The 23,767-nt window shown below is 41.3% G+C and overlaps 1 protein-coding gene across 1 annotated transcript; it reads right to left on the bottom strand.

Annotated features, from left to right (window-relative positions):
• Nucleotides 1–9,434: 9,434 nt before the first annotated feature.
• hat1 (histone acetyltransferase 1) lies at nucleotides 9,435–23,494 on the bottom strand. The gene is made up of 11 exons (XM_024405181.2): nucleotides 23,379–23,494; nucleotides 22,679–22,750; nucleotides 22,396–22,471; nucleotides 22,130–22,250; nucleotides 15,294–15,473; nucleotides 14,987–15,108; nucleotides 14,352–14,456; nucleotides 13,806–13,912; nucleotides 12,272–12,423; nucleotides 11,667–11,783; nucleotides 9,435–9,993 (listed from the first exon to the last, which is right to left on the bottom strand). The coding sequence occupies exons 1-11, from the start codon at nucleotides 23,401–23,403 to the stop codon at nucleotides 9,826–9,828; spliced, it is 1,245 nt and encodes a 414-aa protein (XP_024260949.1). The 5' UTR covers nucleotides 23,404–23,494; the 3' UTR covers nucleotides 9,435–9,825.
• Between the last annotated feature and the right edge of the window lie 273 nt (nucleotides 23,495–23,767).

Here is a 23,767-nt window from a genome sequence, read left to right as displayed (position 1 = left end):
AGCTGGGCCGGTGTCCAAACTCCCTGTCTGTCTCAGTGGAGGTATAGGGAGGCGCCATCGGGTAAGAGCAGCAGACAACCTGCATGCCATCAGGTGAAATCAGAGACTTAAAGTCTAGCTTCCTACTGCACAATAGTCATCAATAATAAGCCCCATTTCTGGTTGAAATTGTATTTTTCTTGAGACCCAAGGCCCATGCACAGTGCACACACTTAGTCCGTTTTTGGTAATAACACAACATCAATGATAAGCATATACTGTATTTCAATAAAGTACCCCACAAATAAAATGCATCCACTATAATGCATACATAAATACACTATACACTGAGTGTATAAAACATTAGGAACACCTTCCTAATATTGAGTTGCACCAACTTTTGCCCTCAGAACAGCCTTAGTTCGTTGGGCAAGGTGACGCAAACATTCCACAGGGATGCTGGCCCACGTTGACTCCAATGCTTCCCACAGTTGTGTCAAGTTGGCTGAATGTCTTTTGGGTGGTGGACCCTTTTTGATACACACAGGAAATTGTTGCGAATGAAACACCCAGCAGCGTTGCCGTTCTTGACACACTCAAACCGATGTGCCTGGCACCTACATACCTTGTTCAAAGGCACTTAAATATATTGCATTGCTGACTCACCCACTGATTGGCACACATACACAATCCATACACAATCCATTCAATTGTCTCAAGGCTTAAAAATCCTTCTTAAACCTGTTTCCTAACCTTCATCTACACTGATTTACCAAGTGACATCAATAAGGGATCATAGCTTCACCTGGATTCCTCTGGTCAGTCTATGTCATGGAAAAAGTAGTGTATATACAGGTAACTGCCAAAATAAAGGAAACACCAACATAAAGTGTCTTAATAGGGAGTCGGACCACCTCAAGCCGCCAGAACAGCTTCAACGCGCCTTGGCATGGATTCTACAAGTGTCTGGAACTCTATTGGAGGGATGTGACACCATTCTTCCACAAGAAATTCCATTATTTGGTGTTTTGCTGAAGGTGGTGGAAAACACTGTCTCAGGTGCCGCTCCAGAATCTCCCCTAAGTGTTAAATTGGTTTGAGATCTGGTGACTGAGACAAACACACTTTAAACCCCATATGCTCCTTTGAGAACCCTCTTTGAAAATCTCTTCTTCTAACCATGGTAGCGCCAAAATAATGGGCAGGGCTGGCTCCTCTGTAGTAGCCTGGAATGGGCTGGGAGAACCGCGTATGTCCTATTTACATTTCAATTCACTGCGCCTGAATGGTTGATTGACTGCAGAGGGAGAATAACCTGCAATAGAGATGCCCAATAATATTACACTTTACAGGGAGTCTGGATGTGTCTTTTGCTAAACATGGTTATTTTCTATCACGACTACCACAAGAGGTCCATTTGAACACAGTGCATGGGAGAACATCTGATTACTAACTGTATGTAATACAATAGATCCTGGTCAGAACATAGCTCCACTTTGTCTCTCGTCTCTACCCCACCCAAATACAAAAACATGCTTACTGTTCAATAGAAAGTCTGTTCTTCTGTCATCTCTTTCGAAAGTGTAGTCACCTGTTTTGAGACAGTTATTTGAGTGCAATTAAGCAACACTTATATCCTTATACCAGGTTATCAAGCAAGCCTTTTGAAATATATTTGTATGCTCCTTGCTGGCTAGATGTGGGTTGCTGTCATCAGCATTGCATCAATCTTAGCCACATTCCCTCCTAAACTCCCAAAGACTATAGCCTACTACGTAAGGCTGGCACAATTACCGTATCGTGTAACCAAAGATTATGGATGAGGACCGTCAATGAAAATGAAATGACTGTCATAATCGTTTTAATAATTATTATTGTATTTTTTTACGGAACAAACAGCTAACTGAAGACTGCCAGGAATTTGTGCGGTTGAGTCCTTTTCTGCTGTAAAATAGACTCTTTAGAACCGGGATTGGCATGTGATATGATTTTTTGGGGGGTGGGGGGGGGCAGTCGGTGTCTCAACTTACTGTAGAATAGTAGAATACGCAAGGTGCAATTTCTAAATGCGTTTGTGCATCAGCAGTTTTTCTCTTGTTATTTCAGTCACTGACCATCAATTAGTCCATGTCAGCTAAAATGAATGGTAAGTTAGTCTAGCTACCTATCTAAACTAGAAATCATGGTAGAATTACTGACCGCAGGGCCCCCATTGATTTTGTTAGTCACTCTCACTTAAGTATCATATTAAAAACTGCTAACATTTCTATCCACCCTATGGCAATATGTGTAGAACTGCAGGAAATTAGCTGTAGAACTGCAAAAAACAACTCTCCCCCATGGCAGAATTAGTAGAATTGCATGAAATGAGTTATAAAACTGCAAAATCTTCTCTCCACCCATGGCAAAAGGTGTCGAATTGCAGCAAACGTTTTCTCTATGCCCCATGGCAAAATTTGTACAATTGTGGCCCCCACCCCCAACAAAGTTGTCGATCCCTGCGTTACAATGAGGAAACTTTGTTGCTCCTTGCTGAAACAAGCAAGGTGTTGTAGAAAGCAAGTCTTTGGCTGACTAGGCAACACCCCCTCCCTGCAGCAGCAGCAGTACATGCAGTCAAGAGTGGAGGAGATTTAAAAAAAATGTGTCTTTTAAAAAGGGGAGAAAGTAGATTTAATTTCTTCCCTGTAGTGGACCCCCAATGTCTGCATGCTCTTGCACAAAATTTTTTATAGGCCTAATCATAGAATTACATAACGCCTAAAGGTCTACCTACTAATTTAATAAGATCTCTGTGGGTCTACTAGTAACGATTTGTCATTTAACTTAACTAAATGTATTACCTATTAATGTGGCATTGTATAAACACAACCAGTCATGATGTTTTCATCTGTTGATAGTCAGTCACTTCAAAGGCTCATGTATTAAACTGCCCGTGCACGTTCCTCCACTCAATCATTTCAACAGCCAAACAGTGCTCTGTCCATTGATGAACGGAAAGAAACATCTGTTAAAACACCAAAAGGTTGAATGACGTTCGCCGGTTGCCGTTATGCCTACACTTGTAGCCTGAATTCGGTGGTGTAGTGGGGATTGTGTATAATCAAGTTTTAATCACCCCGATCAGTGGCGATTTTTAGCATGTAAATCTTGGTGGGGCAAACCATTTTTGGGGGCGCATGCCAGCAAAGCCACTAGACAACACAACACTAAACAATACATTAATTGGACTATAACCGTGACAAACGGTGCACACAAACTGTTAGGGCCTACATAAAGCTGTCCAAACAGCAGAGTCCCAACATCAGTTCCAACACCGTCCACCGCTACACCTGGCTATCATCAGAGCCTTGTCTGGCAGCGAAACAGTTCATTCAGCCTCATTTACTGCCTTTTTAAAAAAACATAGCTGATATGGCTGACTTGCTTAAACAAATGTGGATTCTACTGACAATTGAGATGAACAAACTATGGCATAAGGGAACGATGAGCGGATAAGAGGCCATCGATTAAGAGTTTCGATTAAGCCATTAATGATCGAGCTAAGACGGACGTGGTCAATATAACTATTTGTTCAGCACTTTTGAAATGTACAGCAACAGAATTCAGAACATGGGCCATTCTTACAGTATTCTCCCTGTACACCAAGTCAGAACCATAGGATAAATAAAGAAGGCATATACAGTGGGGCAAAAAGATAGTTATTCAGCCACCAATTGTGCAAGTTCTCCCACTTAAAAAGACGAGAGAGGCCTGTAATTTTCATCATAGGTACACTTCAACTATGACAGACAAAATGAGAAAAAAAATCCAGAAAATCACATTGTAGGATTTTTAATGAATTTATTTGCAAATTATGGTGGAAAATAAGTATTTGGTCAATAACAAAAGTTTATCTCAATACTTTGTTATATACCCTTTGTTGGCAATGACACAGATCAAATGTTTTCTGTAAGTTCACAAGGTTTTCACACACTGTTGGTGGTATTTTGGCCTATTCCTCCATGCAGATCTCCTCTAGAGCAGTGATGTTTTGGGGCTGTTGCTGGGCAACACGGACTTTCAACTCCCTCCAAAGATTTTCTATGGGGTTGAGATCTGGAGACTGGCTAGGCCACTCCAGGACCTTGAAATGCTTCTTACGAAGCCACTCCTTCATTGCCCGGGCGGTGTGTTTGGGATCATTGTCATGCTGAAAGACCCAGCCACGTTTCATCTTCAATGCCCTTGCTGATGGAAGGAGGTTTTCACTCAAAATCTCACGATACATGGCCCCATTCATTCTTTCCTTTATACGTATCAGTCGTCCTGGTCCCTTTGCAGAAAAACAGCCCCAAAGCATGATGTTTCCACCCCCATGCTTCACAGTAGGTATGGTGTTCTTTGGATGGAACTCAGCATTCTTTGTCCTCCAAACACGACAAGTTGAGTTTTTACCAAAACGTTATATTTTGTTTTCATCTGACCATATGACATTCTCCCAATCTTCTTCTGGATCATCCAAATGCTCTCTAGCAAACTTCAGACGGGCCTGGACATGTACTGGCTTAAGCAGGGGGACACGTCTGGCACTGCAGGATTTGAGTCCCTGGCAGCGTAGTGTGTTACTGATGGTAGGCTTTGTTACTTTGGTCCCAGCTCTCTGCAGGTCATTCACTAGGTCCCCCCGTGTGGTTCTGGGATTTTTGCTCACCGTTCTTGTGATCATTTTTACCCCACGGGGTGAGAACTTGCGTGGAGCCCCAGATCGAGGGAGATTATCAGTGGTCTTGTATGTCTTCCATTTCCTAATAATTGCTCCCACAGTTGATTTCTTCAAACCAAGCTGCTTACCTATTCCAGATTCAGTCTTCCCAGCCTGGTGCAGGTCTACAATTTTGTTTCTGGTGTCCTTTGACAGCTCTTTGGTCTTGGCCATTGTGGAGTTTGGAGTGTGACTGTTTGAGGTTGTGGACAGGTGTCTTTTATACTGATAAGTTCAAACAGGTGCCATTAATACAGGTAACGAGTGGAGGACAGAGGAGCCTCTTAAAGAAGAAGTTACAGGTCTGTGAGAGCCAGAAATCTGGCTTGTTTGTAGGTGACCAAATACTTATTTTCCACCATAATTTGCAAATAAATTCATTAAAAATCCTACAATGTGATTTTCTGGATTTTTCCCCCCCATTTTGTCTGTCATAGTTGAAGTGTACCTATGATGAAAATTACAGGCCTCTCTCATCTTTTTAAGTGGGAGAACTTGCACAATTGGTGGCTGACTAAATACTTTTTTGCCCCACTATAAGCAGACAATGAAAGCTCTTACAATATTCGATGATGATATTTCTCTAAAACAGGCTATAGGCTATATGTGCACCATCAAGTCAGAACAGTAGGCTAAATTATGGGGGGGAAAAGGGACCAAATTATTAAGGTGAGGGACATGGGCTACTATCAGCTTACTACAAAACATACCCGTAGTATTATTTTATTAGCTGCAGTGTACATATCTACCTGACATATTACATCATTTATGCAGCAGCATACAAGACATTTTTGGACTCACCTTGTTGTCTTGTGCTCACTTGAACAGGAATGTGACGCGGTGGTCCTTCATGGGCAAATTTTGTCATCAAACTTTGTCATCAAAGTCTGGCATTCTCTGGATTTAAGGTGCTTTCAAGACAACTGGGAACTCTGAAAAAAAAACAATGTTGAATCATGACGTTAGTGATCTTCAAGTTGGAGCTCTAGAAAGAGGACCAAGTTCCCGACTTAGAATTCCGAGTTGAATGACCATTCAAAACGTATTTTTTACAGTCGGAGCTCGTTTTTTTTCAGAGTTCCCAGATGTCTTGAACTCACTGAAGTCTGAGATTTTCCAGAGTTTCCAGTTGTTTTGAACGCGGGAGAAGTCATGCTGTATTAACAGCATAGCCAATGTTGAATGTTTATCCCTTTAAGCTTCGAAAAGAGACCCTTAAACTCAGACTTGAACCCCAGATCCACTCCAATGAATAGCAGGCTAGTGATTGCTTTGCAACACTTGAGGTTAGCCACTGATTCCTTCCAAACCACTCATTACTGAATTTGCGATTTCCAACTTGTTGTGTAATGTTCATGTCCGATGGCCACTGATACGTTTTATCTATCATTTCTCTTCATATGACAACGATTGAAAAGGATTTGCCAGTAGATTTCCGAAGTGAGGATGACTGCTTGTCTAGCTCGTAAGCTAATATATTGAAAGTATGATGTTGACATGATCAGTCCAATCAAAGCTACAGTAGATATAAAGTGATTTGACATCATTTTATCTGTGGTCAATGACCTTCAACTTTCTTGGATGGGCACTTCTAATGTAACTCTATTGCAGCACCCAAGAGGCTTGAATTTTCGAGCTCTCCCCATAAATTTTGGGGGGACATAGTGTCCCCATCAGTGACAGAACACTGAGACAATCACGGCACAACTAGAGAATATTACCAACCCCTCCGCTCCGTATTTTCCGCTGGCCGCCCCACCACCACAGAAAGCACTGAGCTTGGCTGAAACACCTGTAATTTGGAGCTGCCTTACTCAAGAAAGCAAAATATACCATATTAGTATGCAGCTTTATCAACTCCATTATTTATTTATTTCTTACATTGTTTTGCAAACTGATATGTGACATGTATTAATGCCAAAATAACATGCAAATCAGGCAACAAAAAACAGGTGGGGCCACTAAACAGGTGGGGCTCACCCCCACCTACCCTGGATGACAGGTCGCCACTGACCACGATGCATAGGCCTATCAAAGTAGTGTAGTGGAGGTGTATGCCGCGGCCTTATCAATTAATAATGCTGACGGCACAGATCAGAATGTTTAGCTTAAAAGGTTGATAAACTATTATTTCTTCACATTTAAGTGCAGCAATCTGTACACGGGGGTAGGCCTACATGCAAATTGATCTTAAAATGCAATGACTATCATGGGTTGCTAATATAACTAGGATAATGCCTTTGGCTGCGAGACAATGAAAAATGGTTGATTTGAAAACCGATAGAACAGCAGAGTGCATTTGAGGAAGTTTTAATAAAATAATTGCCTCCACGTTTCTATGCTGGGACTTTCAGCTATAGGCTAATTTGAAGCAAAGTAAGACATGCCTCATAATATGAAGTAAAATGTCCAGGTTTTAAACAAGTAGGCCTAAGGAAAAGGAACAATATAGTGAAGCTAATGAAAGGCCTAATGTCTTCTGGTAGATGGAAAGGCCTTCCCAAAAACCTTAATTTAATTTTAACTAACTACAAAGTAGCCTATGCCTACTTGGCAGAATGATATGATTATTTGCATCAATACATAGGTCATTTGTTTTTCCAACTCCATCTCATATGTGCTATAGAAACACTGCTAACCGATCAACAGTGCTAGGTGCCTGCACAGTTGAATTAAAGGGTAACTACACTCAAAACCCCAAATGTCTTAGATTTTTCCCAGACCTCAAAAGCGTTCACCTAAAGTGGTTTAAGCATTGTTGTGAACTTAGGACATCCAATTTTTTTGATTTTCTATTTAAAGAAAGTGTGACTAAATGTTTTTGGGAAAAGATCAGAAACTTGTGCAATTGACTCAGTTGACAGCCTAATTGATCTATTTCAACAGTAGGCCTACTATTAGTCTACTTCCACAGTACGACTTGGGTTGGCTTGACTGTGAAAGACCAACATGTGATTTATAATTTTTGGTCATTAAAAATGTCACTGTTTTGTCACAGAATTTGTTTGACAAAATTACTGTACACCCACTTCTCCATGTCCACCACTGCCTGGATGTATGCATCTACTGCTGTCAGTGCATCAGTCTCAGCCAGTCATCTCTGCCTTGGAAAAATGTCAGTGTTCTCATAGAACCACAGCAAATTTTGGAGCATGTACGGTATACACCCGTTTTCAAGTCCATTCTTTACATTTTCCATGCGGCTGACATGTGGTAATGATAATGTTGTAAAAGCCTAAAGTTTCCTTGACATTTTGTTTGAACTTTTGTGATAGGCTCATGTTTTACCAGTAGTGTACCCCCACTATCTATCTTGCCGGGACACTGGCCTTTCTCCCTCTGATTTGCATGGCAGAGCTCTAGGGGAATAATTGTGCTGCTTCTGTGTGGTCTGGTCTGGAAGGTGGCACAGGGTTCCAGTACCACAGCCCCTCACTCTGACATCACTGAGGCCTGTAAACTGTCCAACAGCATGGAGCCCTATCCAGCCAGGTCCCAACACTAAGTCAGAACTCAGATGACAGCAACCACTATTCCCAATACAATGAAGCCCAAAAACCTATCTTACCCGTCAGCTCAGCATCTACTGTAGCTATATACTAATTATAAAAAAACATTAAACACCTCTTTCCATGACACTGACCAGGTGAAAGCTACGATCCCTTATTGTCACCTGTTAAATCCACTTTAACCAGTATAGTTGAAAGATAGGTTAAAAGGAGGACCTTTTAGACTTGAGACAGGGTTAGTGTATGTGTGCCATTCAGAGGGTGAATGGGCAAGACAAAAGATTGAAGTGCCTTTGAACAGGGTATGGTAGTAGGTGCCAGGCGCATCGGTTTGTGTTAACTGCAACGTTGCTGGGTTTCACACACTATAGTTTCCCCGGGTGTATCAAGAATGATCCACCACCCAAAGAACATCAAGCCAACTTGACAACTATGGGACGCATTGGAGTCAACATGTGCCAGTATCCCTGTGGAACATTTGACACCTTGTAGAGTCCATTCTAGGAAGGTGTTCTTAATATTTTGTACACTGTATTTTGTACATTACAGGAAAATATATGCTCTGGTCTCCAATAGTGAAATGACACCCCTGGTGGCCACGAGTGGATCAATTTAAATCAGAGCTGGTCAAGTATTACAAGGTTTTACTTCCTACAACTGAAGTGGAGAAAAAAAAAGGAAAATGAACCTGGAGACCTTGATTCAGCAACAATGTGTGAAAGTATGCATAGATGGCTATTCATCACAGCGCTTTGGACAAGTGGGCAATGCAGAGGCAAAGAGGTTTTAAATTGAAAACCATAACGCTCATTAGACCAACACTCAGCATAAAGGGCAATCAGAAGTTGCATTAGCCACAAGAGGGTGCCTGAACAAAATTACATCTGTAAATTGATTAGACTAAATAGAGTAACTGATATTGTATAAATGCATATTCAGTCCAGTTGAAATCCACTGTGCTTAAAAGTAGAATTTCTGGTACAATCAGGACACAGTTAACAGTAGGAGGGCATTAAATAGAATACTGTAGTTTACACATTCTTCTCAACATTAATTATTTTAACAGTACAATAGTAGCTACCGGGAAACTGATCACAGAGCAATAATTATTGCATGTAATACATTACCCCAACAACTATAAAACATGTGAATCTGAAATTACACTTTAGAATAGAGTCAATAAAGAGGACAAATCAGTTTGATCAATGTACAAAAAAAACATTTATTTCAGTATGAAGTGCTTCAAAACCAACATGTCTTCAGGAAAAAGCTAGACAGATATTGAAAAAAAAAAAAAACCTTTCTCCCTTATTCTCTATATGAAAAGGAGGCATGTTCTGCCCAGCCAGACCGTACGGATGGTGTTCCTATCACCTGTGAATGATTGCCAAATCACTAAAGCTCACACAGCGTGATTACACACATGGGACACAGAGTGGGCCTTCCCCAGGCAGCCAACCAGCTGCACCGCACAGCTCCACCTCTACTGTACATCTAGGACCACCAGTGGAAAGGAGGAAGGGTAGGAGAAGGGGCCAGGGTGGGGGGGGTTGTGTTACAGTGGGTAGGCAGGCTGACATTAGGCCCCCTGGATCAGGCCTGTGCTAGCCTCTCGATGACTCTCCTGTACTCGGCCAGCAGTTCCTGGTAGCTCTTCTCCAGCTCCTCCTGCTGAAGCGCCGTGTCCATCTGACTGATGTGGGATGCCAGCTCCTCTGGCCGCAGACACTTCATCATCTTGGTCATCTCCCGCTGGTTCTTCTAAGTACACACACAACAACAACAAAAAAATCCACCAGTTAATGCACATCCTGTGTTTGAAATCCATTGCCCCCCCCCTCACTCAAGCCTTTGTATAATTTGCTTGTGTTAACCATGTTTTTTTTTATTTTTTGAGGCTATTAAATGCTATATGGTATTATGCAAATGCTTCTGTTAAGAGGGGTGTATTTTAGAAGTGTGATGCAGTTAGCAGCAGCTTATCTTACATAATGCACATTTAACAGACAAGAGCAAGTTTATATTGAGTATTATTCCTCCTGTGGGTCCTCATTTTGCAGACCTGACAGCATCTCAGCATCTTAAAGCCAAATAGTCAGAGGGGAGGGAGGAAAATGATTCTGTAATCAAGTCTGCATGAGTGCTGACAGATTCTGGACATGGACCAAGATTCCTCACTTGTGTATTTTGGGGACAATGCTAAAAAGAAGCATGTGTTCACACACGGGCGGGCACACACCCTCTCTCTCTGGGGAATGGGGGATAAGAGAAGCAGAGGTGAGCAGAAACGTGTAACCCTCCACACATTCAATGAGAGATGGGCTCGCTACAAACCAAACCTCCACAGGAACTGCCTGCTGCATCTGGCCACCAGATCTCTCCACTCCAGAGTCTACAAAGGAATTTCTACTTCCTTTTTCCGCCACACTTTCTTCCTTGTTGGCCTTTTGCCAAAAAATGTGCGGTTACACTGCTGACAGCAATCTTCTAACGGTCGCTATGCTGGGTTTCAATAAGACACTCAACAACTACAGGTCATGGAACATGCATAATATTATAATATTATATTATCAATGTTAGCCTGTCAATACAAAATGAGTTGCAGTTTGTTTAAAATCAGATTTCAAAAGCACAGTAACAGTGCTGATATGAAACGTGTGCCATTTGGCAAGCAGCTTCTCTAACTGCTTGAATGTGTGATGTCAGCAACCTACTTCCACCTAAATTACCCCCCTCAATGACATGCAAATCCTGCATAATGAAACTGCCCTGAATGGAACTGAATCCTGGGGTAACACTACCATGGACGCCTGCCGTGCTCCATTGTATATCCTATAATAAGCTTTTGGTACTCCAGACATTTTCCTGCAACTGGGGAATAATCGTTCTCCTGATTCTGGATAAAGTCACGCAACATAAGTAACAAGACTACATCTTGACAGGCAGTCCAATTCTGAACTTTTCCCACTAATTAGTGTTTTGACCAATCACATTAGAACATTTCACATCAGATCTTTTACAAAGCCGATCTGATTGGTTATAAGACCAATTAATTCAAAACAAAAATAATTGGGGTGCCCGTCTAAAGACAGCCGAAGTAGCTCTAAGCGGATAAAGTGCACGTCATATTCTTGGCCTCGTTCTCCGCCCTTTCTGAAACCATGTATGTAAAGTCATAAGTTGTCAAACACTAAGCACTTGGAGAAGCACTGTATAATCAATTATCAAATCAACTTGATTGATCCTGGTTAAATAGTGTGACTAACAGCCATTAACCACTGATGAAGCCCACAGGGAATTACACAGCCGTTAGCAGGTTGTCTGTACAGTGTAATGCTAACTCCATTGGACTAGAAACTAAAGCACAAGGCGGACACTCCTGGAGGGAATGCATTTCACTGGAGAAGCTGCGGCCCTCTCTTATAAAAACGTACCTTGGTAGGGGCAAATAGCCTCTTTTTGACCTCCAGACGGTAATCCCTTGCTTTCGTCTCATCGCTCATGTCTGTCACCCTCAGACGCAGGATTTCGTACACTCGTCGTGCGTGTTTCTGTAGGCGCAAAAACAGGACAGGGCTATTATTGCCTTTAAAAAGAAACCGTAGTCAGTCTCCTCATCATCTAGAAAAGACTGAACCATTCCTTAGTAGAGATATTAAGGTCCTCCTGGTACAACAACAGTGCCTGGAGCTTCACACAAGAGCCGAGGCAGAGTTAGAAACAAGCATTTGGTCTTTCCACATCATGGGTAGAAAGCTGTGATAATCATCTACATGCAAGAGGGACACAGGAAACTAGTAATATAAATTGGGACTAGGTGCAGTAAGAGAAGTCAAGCAGGGGCCACTTTTGAAGTGAGTGCCCACTGGTTTAAATGGAATGGTACATTATCCCCTCTAGGACTGGAGAGCCATGGGTTAATGACTGAATTTGTCCATTAATGGGTTTGTGAAAGTTTAAAAAAAGCCTTATTATCCTCAGAAAGTGCAGTAATCAAACATATCCTCCTCTGGGCTCTGTGGATGAAGTTGCTGTTGACCTTGTTGATCTTAAATTTCTCCCTGGCCTCTGTGGCCATGTCGTCACTGAAGCCCAAGGGAAGCTTGTCTGTGGAGAATGATGGCAGTGTTTGGCAAAGCTTGACCAGAACGTAGTCTCTCAGCTTCACATAGTTCTCTGAGGGGTCTTCAGCTGAAGAGAACAAGACGATAATTAAACAAGCTTGGGATTCCATTTAACACACACATTGCATTAATATTTCAGTTCAGTGTATATCACATACAATTACATCAAAATGTTAGGTACATTCAATATATACATTTTTAAACGGTTCACATTACCGCACATCTAAGGCTAGTTTTTAATACGGGCTTATATTCAAGTCCCACTGACTCCTGACACAGTCAAATAATTACACCATTGTCAGACTATGATTGTGGCAGCATGTAACAAGCCCAGTACTGCTAAACCTGCTCAAATGTACATATATCCAGCTTCCGCTGTTTTTTGTTGTTGAAAGAATTCAGTGCAGAGCAACATGGAAAGGATTTAAAGCCACATGGAACAAGACCTCCTTCTAGCAGTTGTCATCCCTCCATGTCCCCATTCAAAATAGGAGGGAAAAATAGACAATAATAATCAGGGTGCTCCTCTGGACAGGGGAGCTGAGGTGCTTCTGTTATTAATTTCATTTGCCTATGCAAAGCAACTACACTAAACAAAAACACAACATGTAAAGTGTTGGTCCCATGTTTCATGAGCTGAAATAAAAGATCCCAGAAATTCACCATACACTTAAAAAGCTTATTTCTCTCAAATTGTGTACAAATGTGTTTACATGCCTGTTAGTGAGCATTTCTTATTTGCCAAGATAATCCATCCACCTGACAGGTGTGGCATATCAAGAAGTCGATTAAACAGCATGATCATTGCACAAAAAAATGCAATTGTGTCACACAACACAATGCCACAGATGTCTCAAGTTGAGGGAGCGTGCAATTGGCATGCTGACGGCAGGAATGTCCACCAGAGGTGTTGCCATATAATTGAATGTTAGTTTCTCTACCATAAGCCACTTCCAATGTTGTTTTAGAGAATTTGGCAGTACGTTCAACCACCCTCACAACCGCAGACCACTGGGGCCAGCGGTGTGCTGATGTCAACGTTGTGAACAGAGTGCCCCATGGTGACGGTGGGTTTATGGCATAAACGACAGACAACGAACACATTTGCATTTTATAGATAGCAATTTGAATGCACAGAAACACCGCGATGAGATCCTGAGGCCCATTGTGAGGCCCCCTTTTTGGGGGGGTGTATATATTTGATCAGGTGCATATCTCAATTCCCAGTCATATGAAATCCATAGATTAGGGCCTAAAATAATTCAGTCAAATCTTTGAAATTGTGGAGTTTATATTTTTGTTCAGCATATTGGTGTGCAACTGCTTTGTATTTTATACTATGCAAATACATGCATGTAATTGTATGTGTGAAACTCTAGCACATAGCCTCCTCCCCAAATTGAAACATAAGATAATGTAAGTAACACAATTAGGTTAACACACACACACCTGTAATGTCCTGTACTTTGTGCAGATTGCAGTAGAACATGTGCACTGCCTCCAGCAGCTGGGCTCCATGACCCTCTCCTTGGAACGGCGGCAGGATCAGCATTTGGCTGTTCAGAAGGACACCAGGTCAACATACACAAAGACATGAAAGAACAGCTTCACAGACCTCGCAAACCTAACCCTCTTTCACTTCATACACACGGGGAATCCTTGTAAACGTGATTAAAATTGAAACATGACCAATGTTAAAGACTGAAAAAAAAAGAAAAAAAAAAAACACTTGACAGAATGATGTACTAATTAAGCGAAAATTGAGGGAGCAATTTTTCACTTGATTATAAGAAACGTAACAAATTGTTATCATGTCCATCAATCCAAATGCTTATTTACAGCCAAAAGCTCCCCCCCCAAGACACTGATCATTTGGTTGGATACATAAGCCAGTAATTTGGGAATTTTTGTAGGACAAGGGAGACCGAAATGTATAATTTTCCTCTGGTTTTTGGTACAAAAGAATGGGAAGGCACGTGCACCCCTAGCAATTACCTCACACGTGGTCGGGTTTTGTCTGGATACACATAGTAATTATAAACTGTCATGTAGCCAACAGTTGCGAAGAGCGTCTCCCCATCCTTATTGTACTTCTCAAATCTGCAGATAAAACACAAAGACAAGCGGGTCAATTCCAGGCACTCTCCCAGGCCGCGGCCATTTTCTACTCTCCATTCTCCGGGTGCCCTTTTTCAGTGTCCACATGCTGGAGCAGCCAGGCCGTCCTGAGCCGTACACCTGCTGCAACCGGAATACATTATGCACTTAATTGGAGGACTGCAATTTAGAAGAGGAGATGGGGCTAGACGGGGGAAATCGAGGCCCTCCACATCATTTCAGTCCATTTGCCCATTGTCACTCTTAATAGTTGGTTGGCTAAAGAAAACACTGGCAGGGGCTCTTTTTACTGTTTTAGATGTCATTCAGTGTTTCAAAAGACAGCAGTGTTCAATTCAGCTCTTGCCCCAAAACATTTTACATCAAGAATTCTCAAATGGCCAGGGAAAATATAAATCAAACTGGTCGGATAAATTGGTGGTGAGCACCTCAAAAAGGAGCCCATTGTTTCTCAATGAGACAACGAAGGATTCAGGGGAAAGTGACATTGGCTAAGGAGGGCGGAGACTCACACGAGAAAGAAGTCCCAGCGATCGTCGTCCACGTCGATGAAGCTGGCCGTCTCAATGAACCACATGAGGAAGGTCTGCAGGCGCTTGTGGTACTCTCGGAATCCCGGGCACGACAAGTCCACCTAGGGAACACAACACATGGAGAAGGTGCAAGGACAATCAAAGTCATGATAAATAAGCAGATCACCTTCTTACACTGAAATAATCTGCAAGTCGTACAGTAGGCATGGAAAGCACTAACATCTGTTGGCCTGTACAAGAAGCTAATGTTTTTGTATATTGTAAGAGCAAGGACTAGCATGTGAACCTTGTGAATCTGGTAGGTAAAGTCTTCTCCTTCCTCCACATTGTGGACGTTGTATGTGTGAAGCAGGGTGCCGAAGGGTTTGAAGTTGGTCTCCTTCTCCAACAATGAGGTGAAGTCGTCCGTGTTGCAGCTGAACCCAGCGGGGATGATCTCCCGGATCTTCCCTTCAACATCATCAGGCTGCAGGAAGGAAAGAAAGAGGGTTTAGTAGAACACAAACTCACAGCATCTTGTACACGGAAAAGCAGCCTGGTATTTTATATGCATTGTTCCATTTCTGTTGAAAAGTGTGATTACCAACAAGATACGTTTTTGCTAGGGAGGTCATTTACAATCTTATCACCTTCCAACATACATTTGAAATAACCCCATTTCTTCAACATTTAGCATAGGTCTTTCTAACAGTCATTTCCCCAGAGTACAATGTGTTTGTTCTTTGATATAGTGTCATCATATCGATAACAAAAAATGGCCAAGGTCTTTATTACAAGTTTTTATTTTTACCAACTATACTATAGACTAGACAATAATCAGGAAGTGTGTGGACATTTTTCCATTTTCCTCTTCCATATGTAATCACTAACAAGACCAAAAAAAAAAGGTCCTATTGTTCTGTAATTAGGCTATACTCCAGCCCTGATTGACAGGGAACACAAGGAATTAAAGTGGAAGAATACATATTTTGTGCCACAAAAGGAGAACCATTAGGCAATTAAGACTGTCGGCTGAGCAGACAAGGACCCCCCCCCCCTTGGTGAAAGAGCACTTAATTGAATAAATTTACTACTTATGTTAAACCATGAATATTTGATGAAGTCCCCACAATAAACGCATTTCTGCTTCTCACTGGGCAATAAAATTTAATGAATTGATCTCAACTTAAAAAAGCCTTGGGCATCCATAATAGAGGCCTTTCCTCTAACCCTGGCGAACTCAATCAAATGAATTTGCCCCCACGTTTCAAAGAGCCTGGCAGACAAAGGGCCCCTCCCCCTGGACTTTTTACTCACTAGAATGTGTGCTTGGTTCAGCTGTGATGTTTGCATTGTATCCATTTCCACAAGGATTGACACGAGGACACCTTGTATTAACTTGCTAAGCAGCCCTTTCACACCATTTACATACATGATGGGTATTACTTCTGTAGAGAGACCCGTGCTGCTCGCCATTGAAAACAGGGAAATTAAGAAGGCCAGAAAAAAATGCACTACAAAAGGCAAATAGAACACAGTGCTAATTCCTCTCCTTTCAGACATCAGCTAATATCCAACTGGAAGTAATGCACCTGCAGCTGAATGCCACTTCACCATTGTAATTGTTCAACTGCATTTCTGAAGAACAAGGAGCTGACCATGGACAAACAAGTCATATTGTCCAAGGCTCTCTCCTATATACTAGATATTAAATTGCACAATCCTGCATAAAAGAAGCCATAGTTTGGTATAGATGACGCAACAATGCACCTTTAGAACATTTTGTTTAATCTGAAAGCCTTTTATCGTCGGGATATAATTGACCATGTGTACACATCTTATTTAGAGTAGTCAACATGTTGGAGGTAAAAAGGCTGATGACGTGATCTGATTTAGTGTTCTATAATACAGTGGGGCAAAAAAGTATTTAGTCAGCCACCAATTGTGCAAGTTCTCCCACTTAAAACGATGATAGAGGCCTGTAACTTTCATCATGGGTACACTTCAACTATGACAGACAAAATGAGAAAAAAAATCCAGAAAATCACATTGTAGGATTTTTTATGAATTTATTTGCATATTATGGTGGAAAATAAGTATTTGGTCACCTACAAACAAGCAAGATTTCTGGCTCTTACAGACCTGTAACTTCTTCTTTAAGAGGCTCCTCTGTCCTCCACTCATTACCTGTATTAATGGCACCTGTTTGAACTTATCAGTATAAAAGACACCTGTCCACAACCTCAAACAGTCACACTCCAAACTCCACAATGGCCAAGACCAAAGAGCTGTCAAAGGACACCAGAAACAAAATTGTAGACCTGCACCAGGCTGGGAAAGATCTCACCCCATGGGGTCAAAATGATCACAAGAACGGTGAGCAAAAATCCCAGAACCACACGGGGGGACCTAGTGAATGACCTGCAGAGAGCTGGGACCAAAGTAACAAAGCCTACCATCAGTAACACACTATGCCGCCAGGGACTCAAATCCTGCAGTGCCAGACGTGTCCCCCTGCTTATGCCAGTACATGTCCAGGCCCGACTGAAGTTTGCTAGAGGGCATTTGGATGATCCAGAAGAAGATTGGGAGAATGTCATATGATCAGATGAAACCAAAATAGAACTTTTTGGTAAAAACTCAACTCGTCATGTTTGGAGGACAAAGAATGCTGAGTTGCACCCAAAGAACACCATACCTACTGTGAAGAATGGGGGTGGAAACATCATGCTTTGGGGCTGTTATTCTGCAAAGGGACCAGGACGACTGATACGTGTAAAGGAAAGAATGAATGGGGCCATGTACCGTGAGATTTTGAGTGAAAACCTCCTTCCATCAGCAAGGGCATTGAAGATGAAACGTGGCTGGGTCTTTCAGCATGACAATGATCCCAAACACACCGCCCGGGCAATGAAGGAATGGCTTCGTAAGAAGCATTTCAAGGTCCTGGAGTGGCCTAGCCAGTCTCCAGATCTCAACCCCATAGAACATCTTTGGAGGGAGTTGAAAATCTGTGTTGCCCAGCAACAGCCCCAAAACATCCCTGCTCTAGAGGAGATCTGCATGGAGGAATGGGCCAAAATGTGTGTGAAAACCTTGTGAAGACTTACAGAAAATGTTTGACCTCAGTCATTGCCAACAAAGGGTATATAACAAAGTATTGAGATTAACTTCTGTTATTGATCAAATTCATTAAAAATCCTACAATGTGATTTTCTGGATTTTTTTCTCTCATTTTGTCTGTCATAGTTGAAGTGTACCTATGATGAAAATTACAGGCCTCTCTCATATTTTTAAGTGGGAGAACTTGCACAATTGGTGGCTGACAATACTTTTTTGCCCCACTGTATGTATGTATGTATGTATGTATGTATGTATGTATGTATGTATGTATATATATATATATTTTTTTTTACAATTCTTGGACTTCAGCGACACCCGTATTACATGTCGCTAAACAGGAAATACATTCAATTAGATCACACCCGGGGGCCAGAGAGGAACTATTTTGCTAACTAACTTTAAAAAGTTTTTTTCCCCCTCGCTTTCTGCTTAGGTTGGAGCTTTGAGAAAAGTTGTAGATCTAACAAATTACCTTTTGTTGTATTCTTTTCCACTCAAAATAATCATTGCCAATGGCGTCAGCCTCAAACAATCTACATATGGCAATAAAAATCCTGACCAGACATTTGTACGTGTTATCTATACATTTTACACCTAGGCTAACAGACACCAACTGATTTATTTTTCTCTCCAGATTTTCACTATTGATGCCCAGTATGAAAGAATGACTGAGAACAATTTTTTTTTTGACTGTGTGGAGTCCATCATTATAGCATTTGGCTGGTTTAGGGTTAAGGTGATCACTGACAAGTCTTCCATTGGAGTAGCAGCTGCATGCTGAACACTGTCCCACAGCGCCCATCCTCTCCAACTCCCACCAGCTGCACTACACCCAGCCACAGTGAGCACACACTCACAGACAAGCACTTCAGATGCAGCCTGAACTCTACTGCTCCCTAACTCTACCTCACACCAGCTGCACTAAACCCTTAACGAGGTGGACACTTGTGGGTCAACGCTGGCTTTATCATCAGAAATTATTCAGCCATGCTTTTACTTCCGAGTACTATTTAGTAGAGGTCGACCGATTATGATTTTTCAACGCCGATACCGATTATTGGCGGACCAAAAAAAGCCGATACCGATTAAAAACCAGCTGATTTTTATTTGTAATAATGACAATTACAACAATACTGAATTTACACTTATTTGAACTTAATATAATACATCAATAAAAATCAATTTAGCCTCAAATAAATAATGAAACATGTTCAATTTGGTTTAAATAATGCAAAAACAAAGTGTTGGAGAAGTAAAAGTGCAATATGTGCCATGTAAAAATGCTAACGTTTAAGTTCCTTGCTCAGAACATGAGAACATATGAAAGTTGGTGGTTCCTTTTAACATGAGACATCAATATTCCAAGGTAAGAGGTTTTAAGTTGTAGTTTATATAGTATTTATAGGACTATTTCCCTCTATACCATTTGTATTTCATATACCTTTGACTATTGGATGTTCTTATAGGCACTATAGTATTGCCAGTGTAACAGTATAGCTTCCGTCCCTCTCTTCGCCCCTACCTGGGCTCGAAGCAGGAACACATCGACAACAGCCACACTCAAAGCAGCGTTAAACTATCGCTCCACAAAAGCCGTGGCCCTTGCAGAGCAAGGGGAATAACTACTCCAAGTCTCAGAGCGAGTGACGTTTGAAACGCTATTAGCGCACACCCAGCTAACTAGCTAGCCATTTCACATCGGTTACACCAGTCATTAAGCTGATAGGCTTGAAGTCATAAACAGCGCTGTGCTTGCAAAGAGCTGCTGGCAAAACGCAAGAAAATGCTTTTTGAATGAATGCTTACGAGCCTGCTGGTGCCTACCATCGCTCAGTCAGAATGCTCTATCAAATCATAGACTTAATTATAACATAATAACACACAGAAATACGAGCCTTTGCTCCTTAATTTGGTAGAATCTGGAAACTATAATTTCGAAAACAAAACCTTTATTATTTCAGTGAAATACGGAACCGTTCGGTATTTTATCTAACGGGTGGTATCCCTAAGTCTAAATATTCTTGTTACATTGCAAATCTTCAATGTTATGTAATAATTACGTAAAATTCTGGCAAATTAGTTCGCAATGAGCCAGGCTGCCCAAACTGTTGCATATACCCTGACTCTGCGTGCAATGAACACAAGAGAAATGACACAATTTCACCTGGTTAATATTGCCTGCTAACCTGGATTTATTTTAGCTAAATATGCAGGTTTAAAAATATATACTTCTGTGTATTGATTTTAAGAAAGGCATTGGTGTTTATGGTTAGGTACAGTCGTCCAATGATTGTGCTTTTTTCGCAAATGCGCTTTTGTTAAATCATCCCCCAGCGTTGCATTGATTATATGCAACATAGGACACGCTAGATAAACTAGTAATATCATCAACCAACTGTAGTTATAACTAGTGATAATGATTGATTGTTTTTTTTATAAAATAAGTTTAATGCTAACTAGCAACTTACCTTGGCTTCTACTGCATTCGCGTAACAGGCAGGCTCCCCGTGGAGTGCAATGAGAGGCAGGTGGTTAGAGCATTGGGACTAGTTAACTGTAAGGTTGCAAGATTGGATCCCACGAGCGGACAAGGTGAAACGCTGTCGTTCTGCCCCTGAACAAGGCCGTTAACCTACCGTTCCTAGGCAGTCATTGAAAATAAGAATGTGTTCTTAACTGACTTGTCTAGTTAAATAAAAGGTATATATAAAATAGTCATAAAAAAATAATAATAAATCGGCGCCCAAAAATACAGATTTCCGAATGTTATGAAAACTTGAAATCGGCCCTAATTAAATCGGCCATTCCGATTAATCGGTCGACCTCTACTATTTAGTATTTGGAACAGTATAGACAGTTTTGGAAATACTGAAATAAGAAATCTACTTTTTTAACCATAGTAGTTAAGGAATAACATTTGCACTGATAACTGATCGGTGTCTAAAAAAGGATATTGCCGCTGCTTTTCTTATATAGAATGTTACTACTGTCAATGCATTTCACATTCAATTCAGCAATTGCTTCCCATTCTGACAATTTTAGTGGAACACAACATTTAGTTTATCCTACTAACAGGCTCCCGAGTGGCGCAGCAGTCTAAGGCACTGCATCACAGTGCTAGAGGCGTCACTACAGACCCTGGTTCGATCCCGAGCTGTATCACAACAGTCCGGAGTACCATAGGGTGGCACAACAATTGGCCCAGGGTCATCCGGGTTAGGTGACAGTTTGTCCTTAACTGACTTGTTAAATCAATTTTTAAAAATTTTCCACCTAGAAATATAGAAATGCTGTAATTATATAAGTTAACATTGTCTTCTTGATATTGTGTAGTAATGAAAATCAGCCAAGTCCATACAATGACTAAATGACAATGTGTTAATGCAATGTTACTGCAGCAATTACATCAATGCTGTGTGTAAAGCCAGTGAAGCGTTATTGGCCATTACTTTATAAAGAATAGCTGATGACCAAGAAGACTTTGGCAGAGGTTCCGAACTGTAGTTGGAGTTCATTCCATGCACCAAGTTCTTCAGTGATCTCCCTCCTGATAAAAACACACTTATGCACTTATGGGAAACACACCCAAGCAGGACATAGTCCATTTCCTGCAGCCTATCACAGAACAACTCAAATCAATGGCTGAGCCAACCCCCCCCCCACACACACAGAAACAGGCCACAGAAACATGCACAAAGCAACCCACCGAAAAAGGTCACAAAACAGCTCACCTCAAAACAAAGCAGGCTGGGAAACTGGACAAGTTTCAGAAGAGAAGATACTAGAAGGGTACTGAGGGTGGTTAGTCACCTGACCAGGAAAAACTATAGTCTATCATCACCAAGACCCAGAGTCTTCCCTGGTCAAGTCATGTGGTCGAGAAAACCTCATTCACAATATGATGGGGCCCCATCTCTGAATGCCTATAGTTTGACAGGACAGCACTTTTTTAGGTAAACGGAGTCAGTGTTACCGCACTTGTCATAAGTAACAAAGGGCATCATTTCAAACAACTCTTACCTCCACACAATCAAACTTTTCTGTGACTCTGGCTGAGTATTTCACTTTGAAGAGGGTGCTCAGGTTTCCAGCACTGTAGTACAGCTGAATCTGAAGGCCTTTGTATCCAAAAGCCACCTCACTGAGAAAAAAAAGTGAATAAATGAGTTAGCATTCACACAATACTGTTATTAACGGTTTAGTCATGCAACCAGAACACAGATGTAGAAATCACATGCAGATGACATTCACACAGACCTCAGGGTTGAATCAGGTTTGATACTCACTCATCACCATAAAGCTGGTGGCTGTACTCTGGATGGAATGTCGTGCTTTCATCCTCCAAATCATCTGCGAAACGGACTGAGATAAATAGTTGTTGTTAATTCTTTGAGTTGGAGGGTGTTGTCAATAGTCAGTCAACATAAAATATTGCATTATTAATATGAAACACTCAAAGTGTATTCTACCAAACTACAAATTCCAGCGAAAGTAGCTACTTTCTCTCAACATCCTAAACCAAAAGTATAAGATTACACAAAGCTAAATAAGTAGATGAATGAAACAAACCTAGTTTTAAGCTGATTGCTTCGTTGGTGTCACACTTATATTCTGCCAACTTCTTCTCCATTGGGTTCATCCCTATGGATCAAAACAAACAATTTCTGGCTTCTACATTTACATCATTCTCCATTCTGATTTGAACACCAAGTGGTAAGTTTGCTAGTTAGCAGTAAAGCAAGACAATACATAGCAGCCCTATTCTTGTTTACAAAGGAAGCTAGATTGCTAGCCAGCCAGCCACTGGCGCTGCATAGTTAGCTAGTTAATCGACCTGCATTGAACATTGAGCTATTGAAGCGACAATAAACACACCATGGTGAAGCATTGCACAACAGTCAGTCGCTTGCTAGCGTCATTTGCACACCAGTTAGTTACAAGCAATTGCTAACATGCAGTCAAAAATATTATTCTATATGCGATGCAGTTCTACATTCAGGATCTGGCTAGCTTGTGAATAGCCACACCATCATCACTGACTCAGCAAGCTGGCTAGCTAGGGCAAGAGCCTCTGGCTATGGCTAACAGTTAGCTACCTAGCTAGCTTGTTTGTTTGCCATCTGGATTGCCTGTGACAGCAACATACCACGCCCTCGAAAACTCAAAAAAAGGTAAGCACAGCTGTCATACAACTTGTAATACAAACCATAAAACAGGTTTTGTCCATTTAAATAATTTATATAACGTAATTGATGTAGCTATTACTTACCCGCCATTTCTGTACACTGTTGCATCTCTGTTGTCGTCAAAGGCCCGCGGAAAATACGCACCAAGAACTTCCTGTTTGTTTACGTATTTCCGCCGCATCTGGTGTATGCGGAAGAAATCCCTTTCTTTTACCATCGCGCTCTCCATCGATTTTTTTAGCATACCCTTCCAGCGTGTGCTACACTTTAACCACAAACGATTGCGCATCACCAATCGATGGAAAAAAAATAGAACACTTCTCTGTACACGTGTACAAGTTATTATTTTACTGATGAGAGGATTTGATGCTGTACCTGTGTTCTATGATATTCTATTATTTTAATTTTATTTTACATAGGCTACTGGTAGCCTGAACATGTGAATCCTTTTAAAATATGCAACTTAATTTCC

The sequence above is a fragment of the Oncorhynchus tshawytscha genome, linkage group LG03 (assembly GCF_018296145.1).
Source record: "Oncorhynchus tshawytscha isolate Ot180627B linkage group LG03, Otsh_v2.0, whole genome shotgun sequence".
NCBI lineage: Eukaryota > Metazoa > Chordata > Actinopteri > Salmoniformes > Salmonidae > Oncorhynchus > Oncorhynchus tshawytscha.
The sequence above is the reverse complement of the archived record's forward strand: the minus strand, read 5'-3'. Positions and strand labels throughout refer to the sequence as shown.

Excerpts from the sequence above, each read along its gene's own strand:
- hat1 (XM_024405181.2), bottom strand. The coding sequence starts at position 23,403 with ATGCAACAGTGTACAGAAATGGCGG. Across the intron at positions 15,474-22,129 it reads AAAAGTTTGATTGTGTGGAG|CCTGATGATGTTGAAGGGAA; the intron begins GTAAGAGTTGTT and ends TCCTTCCTGCAG. Across the intron at positions 9,994-11,666 it reads GGCTATTTGCCCCTACCAAG|AAGAACCAGCGGGAGATGAC; the intron begins GTACGTTTTTAT and ends GTGTGTACTTAG.